This window comes from Molossus molossus, unplaced genomic scaffold (genome assembly GCF_014108415.1).
Source record: "Molossus molossus isolate mMolMol1 unplaced genomic scaffold, mMolMol1.p scaffold_m16_p_20, whole genome shotgun sequence".
NCBI lineage: Eukaryota > Metazoa > Chordata > Mammalia > Chiroptera > Molossidae > Molossus > Molossus molossus.
The window spans coordinates 20,243,800-20,266,402 of record NW_023425356.1 but is presented as its reverse complement, the minus strand read 5'-3'; the positions used below and the strand labels follow the sequence as shown (position 1 = coordinate 20,266,402).

At 44.9% G+C, this 22,603-nt stretch overlaps 1 protein-coding gene and 1 pseudogene across 1 annotated transcript; both read right to left on the bottom strand.

Moving 5' to 3' along the window:
- Positions 1 to 38: 38 nt before the first annotated feature.
- On the bottom strand, positions 39 to 10,326 carry LOC118637681 (annotated as a pseudogene).
- Positions 10,327 to 10,674: 348 nt separating this feature from the next.
- S100A11 (S100 calcium binding protein A11) lies at positions 10,675 to 15,764 on the bottom strand. Its single transcript, XM_036273442.1, has 3 exons — positions 15,707 to 15,764; positions 11,875 to 12,027; positions 10,675 to 10,993 (listed from the first exon to the last, which is right to left on the bottom strand). The coding sequence occupies exons 1-3, from the start codon at positions 15,707 to 15,709 to the stop codon at positions 10,841 to 10,843; spliced, it is 309 nt and encodes a 102-aa protein (XP_036129335.1). The 5' UTR covers positions 15,710 to 15,764; the 3' UTR covers positions 10,675 to 10,840.
- Between the last annotated feature and the right edge of the window lie 6,839 nt (positions 15,765 to 22,603).

Here is a 22,603-nt window from a genome sequence, read left to right as displayed (position 1 = left end):
TAGGGAGAGCAGGAAAGAAGTCAGAAGGATCTAAAGTCTCATAGAAAGGCACTGGGGTTGGCTTGAGAATCCTTCTGATTCAGAAATCTCATTGGTAGGCAGACGCCAGGGATCTCTGTAAAGCTAAAGAGTCCAACACTCTCCAGGATTTTCAAAGTTTCAATTAAATGCTTAATACGTATTTCTCCACACGTCTGGCATGTGGGGCTCCAGCTCTTGTAGATTGTAGTGCAAAAAGCAGAATCTTGTTGATACAGGATTGTGAGGTTGAATAAGCTACAACAATAAAAACTTCTTTCCATTTCATACTACTCTTAGTGCTCATGACCCACCAAGAAGCTTGATGACATCTGTCTGTTTGCTTCAGTTAAGAGCCAGACACGAGCAAGATATTCCAAACTGAAAGACAAAGACTAAATCAGAGATGATCATGTAAAAGAAGAGCAGTATTTGGTGGTGATTGACAGCACCTACCAGTCCTGCCACCTCAATGACAAGGAAGACTCCCATAGCAATGACGCCTTCAATGACGTGAATGCTGGATGCCAGAGCCAGGCTGTTACCCCCAGCAGCCACTCCAGTGAGCAACAAGCCCACCAGCTGAAGATCACAGGAAGGAGGGAAGGGCCTTTGTGCCCACAGCTCCAAGTTTATTCCTCCCCACCCTCAAACAAACCTTTGGATCACCCGAGATCTACTTTCTATACTTTGTCCTGCTCAGCTTTCCAGCTGGGTTGGCCTATGGGAAGCATTTGCAGGAGATCAGAAGGTGAGAAGAGAGAGAAATCAGTATTTATTCCCTGGCTTCCTTCTACCTTCTGTGGTCTGACAGTGGCTGCATTTCTATTCCCAAGACCATATAGCTTCTGTGAGAGACTCCTCTCCCTTGCCTATGGCTCTTTCTGGCCTCCAATAACTGCTCCCTTGCTTTTCCCAGTAAAGCCTAGCCGTGCTAACAATTTCCTAATTTTGCTTGTCCCTGGTGATCTAATGTCCATTTTTTTATTTCTGTTATCCTTGCCCAAACCTTTGTAATAGCCTCTTTTTTTTTTTTTTGCAATAAAAGTTTGATTTTAAGAATAAAAAGACTTAAAGATCTCTAATAGCTTCTTTATTTCAAAAATTTATTTTATTGTTGAAAGTATTACAGATGTCCCCCCTCCACCCCCCTTTTGACCCCATCCTCCTCACTCTCACCCAGCTGCCTTCACTGCACTATTGTCTGTGTCTATTGGTTATGCATATGTGCATTTAAATTCTTATATTTATCTTTTCCCACCCCCTACCCCCCACCCTTCCCTCTGAGGTTTGTCATTCTGTTCCCTACTTCCATGCCTCTGGATCTATTTTGTTCATTAGATTCCACAAATAAGTGAGATCACGTGATACTTGTTTTTCTCTGACTGGCTTATTTCTCTTAGCATAATACTCTCCAGGTCTCTCCATGCTGTATCAAATGGTAAGAGATCTTGCTTTTTTATTAAATCTAATAGTTTTTTGATGGAGTCTTTAGGGTTTTCTATGTATAATATCATATCATCTGCGAATGATGACAGTTTCTCTTCCATCTTTCCAATATGGATGCCTTTTATTTTTTCTACTTGTTTGATTGCTGTGGCTAAGACTTCCAGCACTATGTTGAATAACAGTGGCAAAAGTGCCCTGGCTGGTTTGGCTCAACAGTTAGCATGTTGGCCTGAAAACCAGAGAGTCCTGGGTTTGATTCCCACTAAGGGCATGTACCTCAGTTGCAGTTTGTCCCCGCCTCAGTTGGGGTCATGTGGGTAGCAGCCAGTTGATGTGTCTCTCTCACAGTGATATTTCTCTCTCTCTCTTCCCCCCTCTCACCCTCCAGCTCTTTCTGAAGATAAATGCAAAAATGTCTTCAGGTGAGGATTTAAAAAAAAAAGAGTGGCAAAAGTGGACATCTCTGTCTTGTTCCTGTTCTTAAGGGAAATGACTTTAGTTTTTGTCCATTGAGTATGATGTAGGTTTTTCATATATGGCCTTTATTATGTTGAGATATGATCTCTTTATTCCTACTTTGCTGAGCATTTTATCAGAAATAGGTGCTAGATTTTGTCAAATGCTTTTTTAGCATCTATTGATATAATCATATAATTTTTATCTTTTATTTTGTTTATGTGGTGTATCACATTTATTGATTTGCAAATATTGTACCAGCCTTGCATCCCTGGGATAAATCCCACTTGGTTGTGGTGAATATTTTTTTAATATGTTGCTGGACCAAATTTGATAATATGTTGAGGGTTTTGGCATCTATGTTCATTAGCAATGTTGGACTGTAATTTTCTTTTTTTGAAGAGTCTTTATATAGTTTTGGAATTAGGATTATGCTGGCCTCATAAAAAGAACTTGGAAGTCTTCCTTCCTCATGAATTTTTTGGAATAATTTGAGGAGAATAGGTGTTAGTTCTTTGAATGTTCAGTTAAACTCTCCTACGAAGCCATCCAGACCTGGGTTTTTGTTTGCTGTAATTTTGTTGGTTACAGCTTCAATTTCCTTAGTTGTTATTGCTCTGTTCAGGTTTTCTGACTTTTCCTGGTTGAGTTTTGGAAGACTGTTTGATTCTAGGAATTTGTCCATTTTGCCTACATTGTCCAATTTAGTGCCTTATAATTGTTCATAGTATTTTCTAACAATCCTTTGTATTTCTGTGGTGTCAGTTGTTACTTCTCCTCTTTGATTTCTGATTTTGTTTATTTGGGTCCTCTCTCTGTTTCTTGGTGTGTCTGGCTAAAGGTTCATCAATCTTGTTTATCTTTCCAAAGAACCAGCTGTATAGAGTAGTCTTGGTTTCAGATCCTTGCTTTTCACTACCTTGAATACTTCCTTGCTTTTCACTACCTTGAATACTTCATTCCATTCCCTTCTGGCCTGTAATGTTTCTGTTGAGAAATCAGCTGAAAGCCTTATGGGAGCTTCTTTGTAGGTAACATATTGCTTTTCTTTTGCTGCCTTTAAGATTCATTCTCTCTTTGTCTTTAATTTTGGGCATTTTAGTTATGATGTGTCTTGGCGTGGGCCTTTTTGGGTTCTTCTTGCTTGGGACTGTGCTTCCTGAACTTGTGTGACTTTTTCTTCCACCAAGTTAGGGAAGTTTTCTGCCATTATTTCTTCAATAAGGTTTTGTAACCCTTGTTCACTTTCTTCTTCTGGTACTCCTATGATGTGGATATTGTTATATTTCATATTGTCCCACAGCTCTCTTAAACTGTCCTCCTGTTTTTTAATTGTTTTTTCTTTTTGGTTCTCTGACTGAGTGATTATTTTCTACTGTGTCTTCTAATTCGTTGATCTGATCCTTGGCTTCCTCTCATCTGCTGTTTATTCATTCCAGTGCATTCTCTATTTCTCCTATGTCATTCTTCATTTCTGACTGGTTGGTTTTTATAGTGTGTGTGTGTATATATACACTGTTGAGCATCCTTATAATCATTACTCTGAACTCCATATTTGATAAATTGCTTATTCTCCATTTCATTTAGCTTTTCTGGAGAATTCTCTTGTTCTTTCACTTGGGCTTGTTTCTTTGTTTCCCCATTTTGGCTGCCTGTTTGGGTTTGTTTCTATGTATTAGGTAGATCTGCTACCACTCCCAGTTTAGGTAGGGTAGTTTAATGTAGTATGTGACCTGTGGGACCCAGTGGCACAGTTTCCCTGGTAACCAGACTTGGGTGCTCTAATAATGCCCCCTGTGTACTTTGTGTGGGCCTTCCTGTTTTAAAGAAGTCTTGATTACTATTTGCCCATTGGTACATGGGCTTAACCCCCAGGCTGACTGACCATAATGCTGAACCCTCAATACAGCATACAAGCTTTTGTGAAGTGCTTATCACATAAAGCAAAAATCACCTCAGTGGTGTTTGGAGCCTGCCAAAATCTTCCTGTGGATATATTGCTTGGGGAGCTTATTGGGACCTGCTCTGTTATTGACTGAAGTTGGCCACTGGGTTTGTTGGTTTTGGGCCTCTTAGGAGTGATCTGAAGATTGGCACTCCCTCTACTGAGTACTGAACACCAAGGTCTGGTTTTACTAGCCTGGAGCAGAGGAGCAGGTCAAGAAAAGACTCAAAGCATCCAGAGATCCACCTCTGCCTACAGGCTGACTGTTCATCTCAGTCACTTAATGAGCCTCAGATTATAGTCCTCAGCCAGGTGTAAACTCTACAGGGTGGGAAAATTTCCAATTGGTGGGGCAATTGCTTCCCCTTGGGATAAAGTTGCTTTGATAGGAAAACTTTGCCTGAGAAAGATGGTTTTTGCAGGATGTGTGAATGACTAAGCACAGGTATCCTGGAAGCTGCCTTCCCAGCTCGGTCCCCAGAGCCACCAATCCCAGCCTTACCTCATGTAGCTCTAATCCACTCTGCTTTCCCTCTGCTGGAGCCCAGGGTGAGTGGCTGCAAACAAAATTCAGTGCGTTGGCCCTTTAGGAGGGTGCCTGTGTTTCTAGCCATGTCTCCCTGCTGGACAGAACCTCTGGTGCTTTTCACAGCTAGGTGTTATGTGGGCACCTTTCCTGGTTCTGTTACTCTGGGCTGGGGAGTCCAATTGGGGTTTAGACCCCAGCCTAACTTCAGCTGTTGTGGGAGCCCAGCCAGTCCTCTGGCACCTCTGCACTTCCTACCAGTTTTGATTTGGGATCCCCTTTATGCCATTGGTTATACGTGTTCTTTCCAGCTAGTCCTCAGTTAGCTATTCAGGATGATTTTTCTATATTTTAGTTGTAATTTTAGTTTGGTCCTGGGAGTAGGTACTGAAGTAGCTTCCACTTAATCTGCCACCATTTTGGAATATAATAACCACTTTATCAAATTTTCTTCAGTGACCATAGTGAGTGTACATGTGCTTCCTGTGGGGGCCCTGACTGATATGCACAGTGCTCTAAGTCTGATTTCATAGCGTTATCTATTTTTTCAGACCCACTATATGCTGAGCACCACATTAAGTACTAGTGATACAACGATACATTTAACTAGGTCTCTGTTCTTGAGTTCAAAGTCAAATTGGGGAAGACAAGAAAAATACCATTATGATACATTGATAAGTGCTATGATAGAGAGAAGAACAGGGTGGAAGCATGGAATAAAAACATTAAAACCAGTCTTGGGTGGTGGGGAGGGAAGGAAGCTGTAGGGAAGGCTTCTTGGGGGAGCGGACACTTGTGCTGCTCTATAGAGCAGGTAGGAAGAGGTAGAAAGGGGACAAAGGGCTTTCAGAACAACAGGAAGAGATTATGAAGGCACAGAGTCACAACACTTCGCTATCAGTTCAGGAGTGTTTGGGTAGAGAGAAGAAGCAGTCAGAGTGAGAGCAGGAAATGAGGCTGAAGATGAGGCCAGGGACCACAAAGACCCTTGAGTGCCCCAAGACTAGTATAGATTCCATCCTGCAGGTTAAGAGGAACAAATGCCTGGTTTTAACTATGGAAGCGACACCATCAAGTTTGCCTTTAAAAATTCTTTTGTCACAGGGTGAAGAAAGGAGTGGAAGAAGTCAAATTGGGGCAGGGAGAAGAGTAAGAGAGCTGATTGCAAAATGGTAGCGGTTGTCTTTTCTGAAGGGTAGGGACCTGTAGTTGGCTGGTTTAAAAAAAAAACCCATTGAAATGGGTATTCATAAAAATTATAATAATATTTCACATATTTACCCTAACTTAACACATGCACATTTACCAATATTTTGCTATACTACCTTTCTTTAAAAAATTTTTTTTCTTTATTGATCTGTTTTAGAGAGAGAGGAAGGGAGAGGGAGAGAGAGATAGAAATAGAAACATTGATGAGAGAGAACATCAGTTGGGCGCCTCCTGCACTTCCCACACTGGAGATTTGGCCCACAGCCTGGGCATGTGTCCTGACTGGGAATTGAACTGGCAACCTGTTGGTACATAGGTCCACGCTCAATCACTGAGCCACACCAGCTGGGCTATACTACCTTTCTTGAATAAATCACATTTATAATGACTTCAATTACTTTTGTTACTTGGAGAATTTAAAGGTACTTGTGAGGCAATCTGAGTGAAAGCTGCTTCTAGATATTTATGACTTTCCCCCATTTGTTTATAGTTATCTCAGCTACACCTACATAAGTTACAGTGATCTTCAGTGAATTTCTTTAGTCAAGTCTTTGAGAATAATTTAATTTGGCTTTCATAAAGACAATAACTGTCTTTCTGCATTCATATTTTATTGGTTTATGAACTACTTAATTAAACTGCAGGTAACAAGATCAAGTACAACTGGTATGAGCAGGTTTGAGAGCAACCACAAATACATCTTAGTGAACACATGATTCCACTGATGGGGCCACAGCAGAATTCTCTCTTAGCTTTGGGCATTTGTGGTTCTCTGGGCACAGATTTTTTAATAGAGGAAATGGAGACATGGTTAAACAGGTCAGTTAAAAGAGAGTCTGAAATAAAGCGACAAGGGTGGAAAGGAGGGGATGAGTTTGCAAGAGACAAAACCCAAGGTGTGGTTTTTGGATGTTTTCATGAGAAAGAGAAATCTAGGATCATCCCCAGGTTCCTGAATTGGACATTTGAGTGCTTGACGATGCAATTCACTGATACCAGGAATGAAATAGAGGAGGCATTTCATCTATTCTGGGGGAAAGATGTAGAGTCCAGTTTAAAATGTGTTAGTTCTTTGTTTTTGCAGCATCCGTTTCTCACACCTAATCTATTCTCCCCAACATTGGTTCTCGAAGTTTGAATAAGGGTCCACCCCAGTTCTAAGAGTCAAGTACATACCCAGGCCTATGTTAAGCAGTGCACTGCATACCTTCAGACCCATTGATTGGCCTGGGGTGATCATGTGATCTAAGCTCCTAACAGAGGGAATCTCAGTACTTTGTTGAGAATTCTGGAGTAAAGGCAATTGCTTTCACACCTGTCTGTGAATTCTCATATGAGAGGATGTAGCCCTAAAAATGCTGGTAGCCATCTCAAGCTCACAGGAAGGGACCTGAGAATGGAGCCAACATTGCAAAAACAGAGACAAGGAATTCAGAGAAAGGCACCAGCTCCAATAGCTGTGCTAAAGCTAATGCTATCTCAACTCTTCAGTTACACAGGTCAATAAATTTCTGCTTTGCTTAAAACAATGTAAGTAGAATTTTTTTAAATCACCCGCAGCAAGAAGAATCCTAGCTATGGACAGCTAGGTAGAGATGTTAGATTAAATAGATGAGTTGAGAATTCTGGAAAGAGATTTGGGCTGGGGATGTAGAAATGTTAAGTCATGAACATATAGATCAAAGCCATGAGTTTGGAGAAGTTTGCCCAGAGAAAATGCACAGTGTATAGACAACCAATCAGTGTAAGTGCTATGGAAGGGGAGGTACAGGGCATGATAGCAGAAGGGAGGGATACATCATCCCCGCAAAGAAACTGAGCAAGGTTTCCTGGAGAACAAACCATCTATGCTGAGATGGAAGGTAAGTGGGAATGTACATTATGGTGAAGGCAGGCCAGTGCTCTGGGCAGAGCTCAGCCCAGGAGGTGAGAGAAGCTCAGTGTGTTGAGGGAACTAAGCAAGCTCAGTATGGCTGGAATTTAAGGGTGCATGTGTGAGGGCAGGGAGGGGAGGTCAGTTGATGTGGTGAGTGAAGTGGGGGTGCATTGTGCCTGACTTACCATGTACAGATCACTGGGGATCCCATTAAGGTCTTTAAGCTGGACAACAACCAGATCAGAGGCTTCAGAAAGGAGAAAGGACTGGAGAGAGGCAAAGTTAGAGGAGTGTGGCCAATTAGGAAGCTGCTGCCGTATCCAGATGAGAGGTGGTGATGGCCGGGGTCAAGGGAAGGCTGGGGATGAACTCAGGGATATCTGAGTGGCGAATCAGATGAACTTGGGGATTTGGTTGCATGTGAGGAGAGAGGGGAAGGAGTCAATGATGATTTTCATGTCTTTGGAGTGGGGCAACTACGTGCATTGAGGCGCCAATTCCTGAGATGGGGAAGAATGGAGGAGGAACAGGCTGCGGGTTTGGGAGGATGGCAGGTTCAAATGTGGGATATGATGAACCTGAGAATGCAAGCTTCTTGAGGACAAGAAAATTCTCTTCCTTATTGATTTGTTAGTGTAGGGAGCTAACTTTTAATCAAAGGAGTAAAGAAACTCAGACATTATTAAGCATAATCAACTAGGAAGCATAAGCCTGCTTTATTAGGAAGCTACAGCTTCACACACTACAGAGGATAGCAGCATTGCCCGATCATGAGGACTAACAGCCTCCCTCCTGGGGATAGCTTTTCAATCTCCCAGGTCCACTGGCCCAGACCATGAGGGGAGGTAAGCACATGCGCAACAGGAGCCAGTCTAGCCTGGGAAAAGAATTGGATTGAATAAGGGACACAGAATCCAGGAAGATCTAGGAAATGGAATGGTCGGAGGGCAGGCCCAACACAAGCCCATCAAAGCTTAGGAAGTTGCTTGATTATTTTGAAAAAGTGCCTGGTCCTTCCCAAACTGGAGACAATATAATCAGCTCAACACAGAAGTTCTCTCTCTCTTCTGGTAACAAGCACAGGCACTGTTTGCTCATGTGTTCTCTCTCCATAGCAACCGTGTGGCCATAGCAACCGTGTGGCCCTAGTGTGGCTCTGGTGGTGGCACAGACTTCAGGCAGGCTCCAAGCTGAGCCTGGGTACTGGATACAGCAGAGCCAGCCGGCTGGGGCATAGCCGGGAACTGGACTAATCTTTGATATGGATTAAATTTTGGTATGGACAGTGGCCCTATTTCTGGGCCTAATGAAGACAAGATTGGACTTTTCTCACAGCGGGATGGATGGAGACGAGACATTAGGAACCTGGGGGCAGCCTTCAATTTCCACCCCAAATAAATCTTACCACACCACAATCTCTTGTGCACAGGTCCCTGGAAATGCTTTCTTTGCAATCCCATGAAAGAAAATGATTTCCACCGGCAAGAGATTCACCTATGCCTGACACACAGAACAGTGTCTTACACATTGTAAGTAAATATTTGTTAACACATGAAAGATAACTATCATTTTACGTGGAAAAATCTAGGAGGCAGCTTTGAAGCTCAGGAGTAGAACCGGGTCGAAGAGATAGATGTGCGTGGTCACTGGCCTCTCGTAATAAATGAAGACACAGGAGTGGATGAGACTGACCAGAATACGAGGCATGTGGAGGCTTTGCATGCTGAGGAGGAGCATCAGCGTTGAATGACAGTAACTGATGTGGTTCACCAGCTCCGCCTTCTTAACCATGCTCTTCTGTCCCTGTCAGCTCTGCGGTCTCTTCCCCCACCTCTTTAAGCAGAGAATTGTCGAACTGAATCTTAATTTAGAAGCTTGGTAATGACTGGATCTTACGTCTTATTAAAACTTGAGGGTGCCACGAAAGTGAAGTTTTCCCGGTTAGATCCCTGTGTGGTGTCTTAAAGCCAGGCCCAGTGATTTCTTGGTAGGACAGGGAATTGGGCCAGTGACCTTAGGGTGCCTGCTGTTTTCCCATCTCTTCCCCGCTCAGTGTTCTTTGGGATAATAATACTTTTTATTTTTATATAGGATGTACCAGCAAGGGAATGATATGGAAACTTTCACTGACTATAGTCTTAACTGCCCCCCACCCCCACCCCACCGTGTATTGCTAATGAATGAAAAAACTCATAGAAGACATAGCTACAATTCTACTTGAAAAATCTGGGGACTTTATAGCCTGAGGTATTAGCCTTCATTCTGGAATTTCAAAACCAACCCCCTCCCCCTAAAACCAACCAAACAAAAAAACCTCAGAAATGGTCTGATTCATTCTATTAATTTATGAAGGAGGAAACTGTGATCCAGAGAGATTTTTACTAAGAAGTTAAAACTCACATAGCCGGGTAAGGAATCAGAGGTTCTCTGTAAACAGTGTATTGTGCCCCTTCGGGACGGGTGTTAACCCTCTAAACCCGCTTCTCCCTGTCTCTCTAATCTGTTGTCTGGAACCCTGGGTCAGCCTGCGCACCTTTCTAGGCTTTTTCCCTGCAGCTTTGCTAGAGGGCTTCAAAAATTAAAACTAGTGTTGATACTACCCCACAGCCAAACAAAGACCTTGACGTTAGCCTGCTTTCTGTTCTTCCCCGTCCCGCTCCCTCTCGGCCCAGGACCTCTGCCCTTGCTGTTCCTCTGGAAATGCCCTCCTCCATCTTTCCGAATGTTTGCTCCTTCCTGTCCTTCAGATCTCAGCACAAGTACCATCTCCTCGGAAGACTGCCCTCTCCAGTTCCCGTTAATCTGTGACAAACCACCTCGTAATTGTTCCTTCTTAGGATTTATCATACTCTCGTAGTCCCTTGTTTATTTGCTTATTCGTTCACTGGTTTTTCCCATTAGAAGGTAAGCTCAGTGAAGGTGGGACTTGCTTGTCTTGCTGGCTGCATCGCTAGAGGCTGTGTCAATGCCCGTAAACAGATATATTCAACGAGTGAGTAATGACCAGTGACATCTCTCCGTCAGTCTGAGTAATTTAAAGATGGTTCTGTTGGTATCATTAGTCATGATTATGTATATATCCAAAATGTATTTCTACTATTTACTGTGCAGCTTCCGGTAACTGCTGTCATCAATCCAATTTACATTCCTCCCACTCTTCTCCTTCCCTGACACAAATGTACTGACTCTCCAGTGTGTATTTTAAAAAATATGCTTTATTACCACGCCGTGTTGCTCCAGGAGAGGCCTGCTGGGGTGGTAGGTATGCTGGGCTCAGGGTCTGTGTGGTCTGTGAGAAGGTGATAGTGACTGGGAAGCTGGAAGGAAAGGGGCTGGTCTGGAGGCCACCTCCAAGGACTCCTTAGACACGCTTCTGGGACTTGCGAAAGGAATCATGGCAAGCTACCGCCAAGCCACCAATAAGATTAAGAAATTCTTGGAAATCTAGCTGCCCATCAGAGTTGACGTCCAATTTCTTCATCATGCGGTCAAGGACACCAGGGTCCTTCTGGTTCTGCAAAGGTAATAATAACAATAATAATGATAGTATTAATGGTACCTTTATATTGTACTTTCTTACAAGAGTAGGGGTTCTAGGAGTCCCACTACTCAGACACAGAAACAGAGGTAAAATGACCTGCCTAAAGAGAAGACCTGAGACTTGAACCCAGATTTTCTGGCTCCTAGTCCAAGGTAACTTATGCGACAGTCAGGGGTTTTCAATTTTATAAAAACAGTGGAACACTTTTTCCAAGTGTTGCATGCAATTCCAATATACAAACTATATAAAAGTCGAGTGATATGAAGTGAAAACAGGATACAGCCCCTGTCTATCTGCCACATCCTCCACTCATCCAAGCCCCCAACATATATACACTTACAGCCACTGGTTCTATATGGCTACTTAAATGAATTAACTTAGAAAGTCAACAGGCACATGTGGCTACCATACTGGGTAGTGCAGATATAGAACTTTTTTCTATCACTGCAGAAAGCTCTGTTGGCCAGGACTGCCCTGGAGGCTTTGGGGTAGAGGAATAAAATGGGAAAACTGTTCTGTCAGGTCATTTACCATTTTGCAACCTCTATTCCCCAAATGGTAGGGAAGTTTTCCCTATGGCAGGTAATTTGATAGTTTTGATCTTTAAAATGCATCGTATCGGAAGAAAAGGAGGAGAAAAGATCCTTTACTCAGAACTCATTCTGAGACCTAGGAGCTCAGCCTAGGTTGCTACGGGGAAACTCCCCCGCCCCCTGAGTAAATAAAAAGAAGGCAGGAGTGTGGGGGTGGGGTTTGCTGCTGGCCCTTCATTCCTGGCCATTCTGCCAGTCTTGTTTTATGCTCTGGGTAGTGGGGGGAGGGAGGGGGGGCGGAGCGAGGGCTGGGCCCAGTACCTTTGTGAAGGCAGACAGTTCTGTATTCATGAAGGTTAGGAACTCAGTCTTGGAGAGTGTGAAGGCATTACTGTCCTTTCCAGCATACCTCTGGAAAACAGCAATCAAAGACTCGATGCACCGCTCAGTCTCTGTAGGGCTGGACATTTTTGCCTTTGGAGAAAAAAAATTCAGGGCTCAGATAAGGACAACATATCAAGGATTGGATGCTAGAGAACACTCCAGAGATTCTCATCCTCATCTCTTCATTCTGGGTCAAAGCAGTTTCCTAAAAGACTGGGTCATTTTATAGGAGGCTAAGGGGCCTAGGACAAGCACAGACTGTCACATTTTGTGATTCCCTCCCACAGCTCGTCATGTTATTTCCAGGTGAAATATAGTGAGAGTAAGCACGGCACACGTGGGTAAGCCTGAAAGCCGTCGACTGCCGAGATGAGAGTAAGAGTGACAGGGTCTACTGATATTTTTAGAACGTGGGTAAATATATGTACAAGTGTACATCCACAAATCCATGTGCATACCAAGCATTGTCTCTGGATCTTACATTTTTCTGTTTTCCAAGAATATATAGACTACTGTGGTGAATTAAATGGCAGTTCTTTTTAAAGCAATGCTGATTTCCTGGGACTCATGTATTTTCTAGAAGAAAAGTAAAAGCATAGCTATTACTGTGTACGGAGTGAGGGAGCTGAGAATTTTTTGGATATTCAAAAGCAGCTTTCATATTTGAACGTTAACCACCATGTGTTTTATTTATTTACTTATTATTTTTAATCCTCACCTCAGGACATGCTTAGAGAGAGGCAGAAAGAGAGAAAAAGAGAGAAAGATTGATCATTTGCCTTCTATATGTGCCCTGACTGGGGATCAAACCCATAACCCAGGCATGTACCCTTGCCTGGGAATTGAACTGGCAACCTTTCTGTGTAGAGGGCCATGCTCAACCAACTGAGCCACTCCAGCTGGGTAGCAACCATGTCTTTTTCACATGAGGAAATTGCAGCATGAGAACGGAATGGGCATGGCAGAGCCACTCCTAGAATCTCGGCCTCCAGGTCCCTTTCTGTAGTCCTCAGCCTTTGCTCCTTCTATTTCCAGATACCATAAGTCCCCACAGGAATGGCTGTTGGAACTTCTCTGGTTACTTCAAATCAGGAAGGTTGATATGGGGATTCTCAGGTTGCTGCTCAGACAGTTCCCGTGATTTCCAGAGCTGGACCACAGCTGTGGTAGCACCAGGGGCAGGAGATTCAAATCCTGTGCTAGGCTCTGCTTTCCCTTCAACAGAAGTCTTCAAGTAAATTCCGTCCTGCTGAGTGTGCCCATGATCCATCCTAGTGGGAACCTTGGGCCCTAGAAGTGAGGAACTGCTGGACTCCCCCTGGTGGATAAGAGCGCAACTGCAGACATTCTGAAAAACGTGCAGGACCACACCCTTTCTTTGAGACTATCTAGGGCATTAACAATGAACTGTTTGAATGGTGACTTAGCAATGTAGCACTTTGCCGTTAATTTGTTCTTGGTATGTACTTCCTTAATTCAGAGCTAGACGCTTTCGGGACCCACAATTAAGGTGCTAAGGATTGATCAGAGCCCTGAGGCTGTGTGGCGGACGGTCTTCTTCTTTTCTCCTTTCTAGGTGTTTTACCAGCCTAGCCAGGTGCCCGCTACCCACTGCATCTTGGAGAACCATAAAGCCCTTCCAAAGGTGAGTTCTAAAGAACTCTTCCAGAGGTGGATTCTTTCCCACAATCACATTGTTGGAACTTTTTCTTAAGGAGAGAAAAGTGTTGATAGGTTCAGGGTTTGGGGGAGAAACAAAATAGGATAGCCTAGCAACAGACGTGTTTGCACAACAGCTTTTCTTATCAGGACTAAAATCTCACTGTTTTACTGATGTGTCAGATGACAGGAACAAGATTGGCTAGGAGGGCATACCAGAGAGGGCAGAAGGTTCCAGACTAAGGAGAAAGGGACTTGTGATTTTTTTATAGACTGACAGAAGCTTCCTTTGCCCCCTTTCCTTGAGGAATTCAGACTGCTTTGCTTTTTCAGTTTCAAAGTGACCTTCTACTTTACTTTTTTCTCCTTAGCATTGTTCTTGACTGTAGTAATTTAGACTATTTTTGTCCTCTTGAAAACTTGCTATCAGCCACATGGAGAAAACGAAAACGTGTACATTTCTCCCCAGAGGTAATTTTCCAGAGCAAAAGAAACACAATTATCAAATTACTGAAATGAAATTGCAAAATTTGTAGAGCTGGAGGGGTCTTTGGAGACAGCTCCCAAGGAGGGAGGCCCAGAGACAGGAAAGCTTTGCCCAACGTGGCACAGTGGCTAAAGGTGAGGAGAACCGGATCCCCTGCCCGGAGGCCAGCGCTGCACACACCTCATTGCATCCATAGAGTTGTATTTGGTGGGATCCATGACAGAAAGGAGAAACAGTATGATAAAAGGGTACTATGAAAGGATTTTTGAAATGCACACTAAACACAACATTTGAGGAAAGAAAAAACAAAAACAAAAAACGGAACGTGAAAAAGAAGTAACGCTTGAAAAAGACTCAAGTTTTGCAGTTCTCATTCTTAACCAATATCTCTCTTTTCCTTCCAAGGACCCATGGTGGCATCCGCCTTCCTCCTCCAGGGCAATTATGCCAGGTTTCGTTGCCTGTTGGTGCTGGCTCTGGCTTTTCAAGTTTCCATGTGACTTTGTCCCTTTTTGCAGTGGAAAGGAGAAGAGGAAGAGTGGGTGGGGATTGACACACTAGAGCAGAGGTTGGCAAATATGTTTTGTGAACGGCTAGATGGTAAATATTTTAGGCCAGTGTGGTCCATAATGACTGTCACTCTGCCTTTGTAGCGGTCCAGCAACCACACAAAACTCATAAATGAATGGGCGTGGCCGTGCACCAATAAAACGATTTGTGGATGCTGAAGTTTGATTTTCATATAATTTTCACGTGTCACAAAGTATCATTCTTTCTTCGGTTTTCTTTCAACCATTTAAAAATGCAAAATCCATTGGTAGCTTGGGGATGGAACCGAAACCCCATTTGGTCCCTGGGCAGAAGTTTGCTGCCTCCCTTCACTAAAGAGGAAGTAGATGTTGTTGGTGGCTTAATTGAAAAGGGAGAGAATTGAAGGTGGGGATGGTAGGAACTAGGAGGAGAAAACAGGTGGTGCAAGGAGTGCCTAAAAAGATGGTGGGGGCAGGGAAGGAGGCGGGGCTTAGCTGGGCGGGGCTCGCCCCACATTCTTGGCTGAGGTTCTGCTCCTGGGCGGGCAGCTTCCGTCTCCGAGTCTTGGCCTTCTGCCGCTAGTTACGGAAAACTTAGATTTTCCCAGGGCTCAGACGAGAGTTCTGAAATGCGCCCTTTCCGGTCCACAGGAACAGCTGGGGCTGCTCCCTGAACTCCACCCTGGTAATTGGGGGACTCCCGGCTCCGGACCGGGTGGCGCGGGCGCCCCGCACAGGCTGCACCCGCGGGACCGCCGCCCCCGCGCCGCCCAGCCGGACCCCGAGCCGGACCCGAGCCGGACCCGAGCGGCCTCCCTCGCAGGGCTCGCCGCGCACTTCCGCGTGCCCAGCCCGAGCCCTTATCTTCGCCCGGGAAACAAAGGCTCTCCCGCGGCCACCCCGGGCTGTTACCCAGGCAGGGCGTTAGGGCTGGTCCCTGCCGCCTCTCTTCCCGATCCCCTCCCGCGGGCCGCTTTTTCCTGCGCTCCTCCCTGCCGCGTACACACAGGAATCAAAGATCAAGCCGGGTGGAAAGTATGCCCTGACTTCTCCTTGCGATTTCAGAGGAAGATGGATGAAGAGTCTGGCTTACCATGTCGGAGTGGAGCGAGGCGCGGAGGCTGTGAGCGGGGAGCGGCGCGGCGAGCTCTGGGCGGCGGCGGGCGCGTTAGTCCCCGCCCGCCCCGCTGGTCCCCGCCCGGCCCCCTGGTCCCCGCCCGCCCGCCCCGCTGGTCCCCGCCCGGCCCCGCTGGTCCCCGCCCGCCCGCCCCGCTGGTCCCCGCCCGGCCCCCTGGTCCCCGCCCGGCCCCCTGGTCCCCGCCGCCCCGCCCGCGCGGCCGCCTGACTCACTCCCCCGGCCCCTCCTCCGCCCCCGCCGCGCAGATCTGGGCTTGTCAGCTGAACACACAGCTTCACTTAAAACACATGAAACCTTAATCTCTCCTTGTCCTGTGAACCTTGAAGATTTTTGACTTTTTTGAATTAAAAGTTTTACCCAGCGGTCTTCGGGAAGTCCGGCCTTAGCCGTGGGTGGATCTTTTCTTTGTAGGAACTCATTCTGCTCATTCAGGTTGGACACGCAGGAAGATAACGTTTAAAATCGTGCAACGGGGGGTTTGGTCCACAGCGACAGAGACGTTCCCTAGAAGCCCGGGCTATGTGTTCCTTCTTCACACTGAAGATAGTTTACAGAGTGGGGATTTGTGCCAAGTGCAGCACCTTGGTCTTAAACTTCTCTCTAAACCGACAGCAGTTAAACAACAAAACTCCAAAGCCCAACTACTGCAATTAAAAATTGACCCATGAGCTGGCTGATGTGGCTCAGTGGACTGAGCATCCTCCCATGGACGGAGAGGTCCTGATTCCACTCCGGGTCAGAGCACATGCTCAGGTTGTGGGCTCCATCCCCAGTAGGGGGCATGCAGGAGGCAGCCCATAGAAGTCTCTCAAAACGATGTTTCTCTCTCTCCCCCTTCCTCTCCCCCCCCTCTCTGTCTCTCTCTCAAAACATCAATAAAAACATACTTAAAAGAAAAAAAGTGTCCCATTAGAGTTGGGCAGGTATCTGTGTGCAGTTGGCAATGGAGTTAGAGTTGTAGTAAGAATAGAAGCTCTGGGTTTTAATCCTGAGTCTATTCATTGCAATGCTTTTGGCAAAACCACTTACTCCTCTGAACCTCCATTTCCTTATTTATAAAAATAGGTGATGTTGCCTTTCCTATTTTGTAAGATTGTTATGACTGTCAAATGAAATGATGGCTTTGAGAGGGCTTCATTCTTGCAGGCTCCCCTGGTCACTTCTGAGCAAATCTTCATCTCTGCTCAGTTACTCCAGATCCACATTTTCACTTGTTCTTTTTTTTTAAATCCTCACTTGAGGATATTTTTCCATTGATTTTTAGATGGAGTGGAAGGGAAGGAGGGAGGGAGGGAAAGAGAGAGAAGGAAACACCGATGTGAGAGAGACACATTGATTGGTTGCCTCCTGAAGGACCCGGAGCATGGCCAGATCAAACCTGCAACCCAGGTATTGCCCTTGACTGGGAATCCAACTGAGACCCTTTGGTGCTCGGGCTGACCCTTTATCCACTGAACCAAACCTGCCAGGGCTCACTTGTTCTTGAATCACTTGAACCTCAGACTCAGTAATTAAGAAATTACTTGTTTTCCCTAAACCCATTTCTCTCCCTTCTTCCCTGTCTCTGCTAATGGTCCTGCCATTCTTCCAGACTTTCAACTTGAGAACTTGGAGCCAGGTTTTCATTTTAAATCCTCTTACCCCCAAATCTTTTTTTTTTTTAATTAGACACAGTTATCAGGCACTTTAGGTCTCCTTCAGGGATCTTTTTTTTTTTTTTTTTTAATGTTTTTATCGATTATTTTTATCCTCACCCGAGGACATTTTTTGCATTTTTCTTCAGATAGAGCAGGAAGGAAAGAGGGGTGAAGAAAGAGAGAGAGAAACATCGATGTGAGAGAGATACATCGACTGGTTGCCACCCATAAGACCCCAACCAGGGCTGGGAACAAACTGTGACCGAGGTATGTGCCCTTAGTGGGAACTGAACCTGGGACTCTCCGGTCCGCAGGCCGATGCTCTAACTGCTGAGCCAAACCAGCCAGGGCTTGATTTTTTTTTTAAGAGAGAGGAAGGGAGAGAGAGAGATAGAAACATTAATTTGTCATCAGTCGGCTGCCTCCTGCATGCCCCCTACTGGAGATGGAGCCTGAAACCAGGGAACGTGCCCGAACTGGGGATTGAACCAGGACCTCTCAGTTCATGGGACGATGCTCAATCCACTGAATCACACCTGCTGGACTTACCTCTATATAATGCCACATACTATCAGTTTTATTTATTTATGTATTTATGTATGTATTTATGAATCTTCACCTGAGGATATTTTTCTGTTTATCTTCAGATAGAGTAGGAGGGATGGAGGGAGGGAGAGCGAGGGTGGGGGACAAACCACAACTGAGGTACGTGCCCTTGACTGGAATTGAACCCACAACTCCTTGGTCCGAAGGCCGACGCTCTAACCCCTGAGCCAAACCAGCCAGGGCTGTCACAGCTAATTAGATTAATATTAGCTGTAGACTCAAAGACTGCCAATTCTTAGAATGGACATTAGTGGATACATCATGACATGACATGGAAAGATGGCCTGGGGCCAGTCAGCTTCTTGTTCTTGGGCAACTGAAATTATAAACACAAAGAGAATTAGACATTTGTAATGAGCTGAAGCTGAACGTTTGCATAGAGAGAATCATGAGATCATGGCATATCCAAATTACAGAAGCAGACACCATGAATAAAGAGAAGCTATGAAGTTTGAAAGAATGTGCAGGATAGGGGGGAAAAATAAACCAATTGCTAACTGGAAATAAAAGAAGTAGCCACTTGGATATTAGCTGAGTTGTATAAATGGTGAAGCACTAGGAGTGAAGGGCTCGCAGTCCAACTTTACTGGCTTTCTTGTTTTTCCGGAACCTGGTACTTAGTTTCCCTGATTTTCTGTAAGATATTTATTCCTTTAATAACTTCTTAGCCCCATGAGGTAGCTTGAGTAAAACCGAAGAAAAGAGCTAAACCAAGCGTGACTTGTCCAGAACCAGGCTGGGGGTCATCCCTTCCTTCCACTTAGGCCTGCCTGTGGCGGCAACTCCCCAGGGTCATGCTGAAATGGGGTCATGCACTATTAGGTTTTCAGCCAGGGGAGGGAGAGTTCAGGAAAGATTGCAGGAAAAGCGAGAGTTGGCAAAGCAGCAAACAATGTGTCAAACTGAAGGGCTAAAGCAGGCAAGGAGCTGAGGATGAGTGAGGGCTGGTAAATGATAGCAAGAGACTGCAATGAGGACTGGGTGAGCAAAGGGCTATTCAGAAAAGAAATGTGGGGACTCCCACAGTGCAGGGTAGTTCTTAGGTGCAACCTGAGCTCTGTACAGGGTTGGGTAGGTTCTTAGCTGGACACAATAGAGTGTGGCAAGCATAGTAACAGGAATGTGACCAAGATGCAAGGACAATGCTTGGAAGGAAGTGACTGGGGGAGCAGGGAAAGCGGCATGGAGAAAGTGATACTTGAGTTGGGTACTGAAGGATGAATAAGAATTCACCAAGTGGATGGCGCAGTGGCAAAGCATGGTGAAGTCAGGCTGTACAGCACAGTGTTTATGATGACAGACTCTGGAACTAGAGTATGGGGCTCAAACCCAGGGCTGCAACATATTATCTGTGTGAGCTCCAGCAAGTCATTGATCTGCTCCGTGCCTCGGTGTCCTCATCTATAAAGTAGAGAGAATAGTAGTACTTGCTGATATGGTTGTGGTGTAGATTAAGACATATTCATGTAAAATGCTTAGAATTTATAGCAGTGTCTTCAGAGGATGCCCTACATAATGGCTTGTGCAAAAGTAAGGGAGGATGAAGCATATGTATATTCTCAGTACTTGCAGGTGGCTCAGTAGTCCTGGCCTTTGGGTATGTGGTGAGGGCGAATGTGAGGCAAATTATGAGATATGAGCCTAGAAAGAGAAGAGTCAGAGCACGAAGGGTTGTGATTGGAAATCTGGAATGTAAGGTGAGGGTTATCTGTCAAGAACCACTGAAGGTTTTTAAGCAGGAGGGTGACATGATTCGCTTCACCTTTAAGGAAGTATAGCAAATGTGCTAGAGAGGAGAGAGACTAGAGGCAAGGAACCTACTAGGATATTGTTGCAATAACCAAGGTGAAATGGCCATATTGAGATGGGGAGAGGGAATTGCTAAGTACTGAAAAGGTCAGAACAATTGAACTTGGCCTCTGCTTAGATTTGTGGGATTTGGAAGAGTGATGAGATCACTTGAGAAGAGAACAGGACTGAAAAAAGTCACATTTACTTCCAGCTCTTCAAGTCTCTCTCTTTCTCACCTCAGGACCTTTGCATCTCTGTTTGATCTGTCTCCAGCAGTCGTTCTCATTCTTCAGCTCATCTGTCTTAGTTGTTTTGAGCTGCCATAACAAAATACCACAGACTGAGTGGCTTAAACAACAGGAATTTATTTTCTCACAGTTCTGGAGGCTGGAAGTCCAAGATCAAGGTACTGGCTGATTCTCTTCCTGGCTCGCAGATGGCTGCTTTCTTGCTGTGTCCTCACATGGTGGAGAGAGAAGGAGACATCTCTCTCTCTTACTCTTCTATAAGACCATAGTCCTTTTGAATTAGGGCCCCACTCTTATAACCTTTAATCATGTAGCCACAATTACCTCCTGTACACCCTGTCTCCAGATACAGTCACATTAGGGGTTAGGGCTTTAACATATGGATTTTCTTTGGTTTGGGGGAAGAGACACAGTTAAGTCCATAGCATCATTCTTCACACAACCTAGAAATCGTCTTCCCTAAGCATTCCTATCCCCTAAGACTAGGCTAGGTATCTATGCAAAAACAGCTAGATACTGCTATCCTTAGAAAGGCCTGCTCCCAAGATTGGCCTTTGGTTGGCATCTGGGAACTTGGATTTCAGGAGGTTTCCCACCATGCTCTCACTGTGCCTTAAACTGTGACGAAGAGCAGCTCACTGTCTCTAAACTTTTTGTATAAACAATGTGGTTTATGCTGAACACCTGCTTTCCTTCTGAGACTTTGAAATTTTGGTACTTGCTAGACAGAGTGTGTCTATGTGACCAGTCTCCAATAGAAACCTTGGGCACTGAGTCTCTAATGAGGTTCCCTGGTTGTCACAGTTTGATGCTGGAGGAATTTAGCATCTGTATCATACTTCTTATCACACTCTACTGTCATTTTCTGTTTACTTATTTGTCTTCTTTACTACTGCGAGCTACTTGAGGGCAGAGTCGGTGCCCTGTGCACTAGTGTTGCCAACATTCAGTACTTGAAGTAAGCAATTATATAAGGAGGGCCTTCCGTGTGTGCAGAGCTGTCCTAAGCACCGGGGCTACAGTGGTTAACAAGGCAGGCGAAGTGTCTGGTCTGATGGTGCTCAACCTAGCTTTTGTGAATAAATCAACATTTAAAGAACAAGAAAGAAGAGGATACAGCCTAAGAGGATAAAAGAGAAATGATCAGGGAGACAGGAGGAGACCCAAACCTTCTCTGGTGTCATGAAGTCCATGGAAGAGAGACTTCCAGGATGGAGGGAGTGGTCACCAAGGCAAAAGTCTTCAGAGAGACAGAGTATGATGAAGGCTGTTATGTGTCCACTGGATTTGGCAGTTATGTCCTTGGAGACCTTTGCCAGAGCAGTTTTAGTGTAGTGGTAGGGAGAAAGGCAAATCGCAGTGGACTGGGGAATGAATGGGAGACAAAGAGTGGAGCAGGGAACATGGATTACTCATTTGAGAAAGTTGACTATGAAGGAAGGACAGATGGAATGGCAGCCAGAAGGTATCTAGGACCAAGGGAGGATTTAAAAGCATACAGGAGAGGCTTGAGTAGGTTCACAGGCTTTGGAGAAGGAGCTATCAAAATGAGAAGGCAAACACACAGGGTTGAAAGGATACAAATGATAGAATGAGGTCCTAGAGGAGCCATGATAGATGGAAGTATTCCACAGAGGTGGAAAAGGAGAAAACCATGAGCGAGGCTGTAGGTAATCTACAGGTTTGGGAGAGCTGCAGAGGAGCATCCTCTCTGATACGCTGCAAGAAGCAGGAGATGAAGACATCTGTGACAGGGGCCATAGGACTTGAATAGGAGACTTGAAAAGGTTTGAAATGGTCACAGAGGGAAATAGAAAGGGGAGTGACTCAGAATGGCTGAGTGGTGTAAAAGCTAAGAAGCTATACTTTTGCAGTGACTCGAATGCATACGGTTGTGTGATTGTGTGGCTGCACGGCTTTCTCCAGGTGTGCTTAGAAGTTTAGTCATTGGATCCAAGAGAGAGGGTTGTGGAATAGATTTATGGTTAAGATTTCACTGGGTAAGGCCAACTGGGATAAGGCAATGTGTGGTGTTGGTGAGAAAATCCAGTTGATTGAGCATCAAGTCAGGACCAAAAAGGAAGGAGCAAGGACATGGAAGGTGGGTGGGCACAGAGTCTCCATAAAATCCAAGAACAAGTGAAGCAGAGAAGAAGAATGGAGAGAGCTGGGGTTGTAAGAATTCATTGGTATAATATAATCTTTCAGTGAGTTTAATATTTTATAGATAGAGGCCTTATGAATGATGACAAAGTCCAAGCATGGCTATGGGCATTACACTGATTCCAGTTGAAGTGAAGTGGGCACGAAGGAGGTCAAGAAGCTACGAGGGTGGGGGGTAGAGTAGGTCATCCACATCAATGCTGGGTTCATCCAGAATGATGAGAGGAGGTAGAGTAGAATTCAAATATGTGAAGCAGGTTACAATGTCTGGTGTGTGACACTGATAGGTTAGCACAGAGGGTCTCAAGTGTCACATGCCACTTTTCTTTATATATTTTATGCTTTAACCAAGTGGAATCACTGATTATCACCAAAAAATCCTCTATACTTTCTTACCTCTTTGCCAT

Excerpts from the sequence above, each read along its gene's own strand:
- S100A11 (XM_036273442.1), bottom strand. Across the intron at positions 10,994-11,874 it reads AACTGTCTGCCTTCACAAAG|AACCAGAAGGACCCTGGTGT; the intron begins GTACTGGGCCCA and ends TTACCTTTGCAG.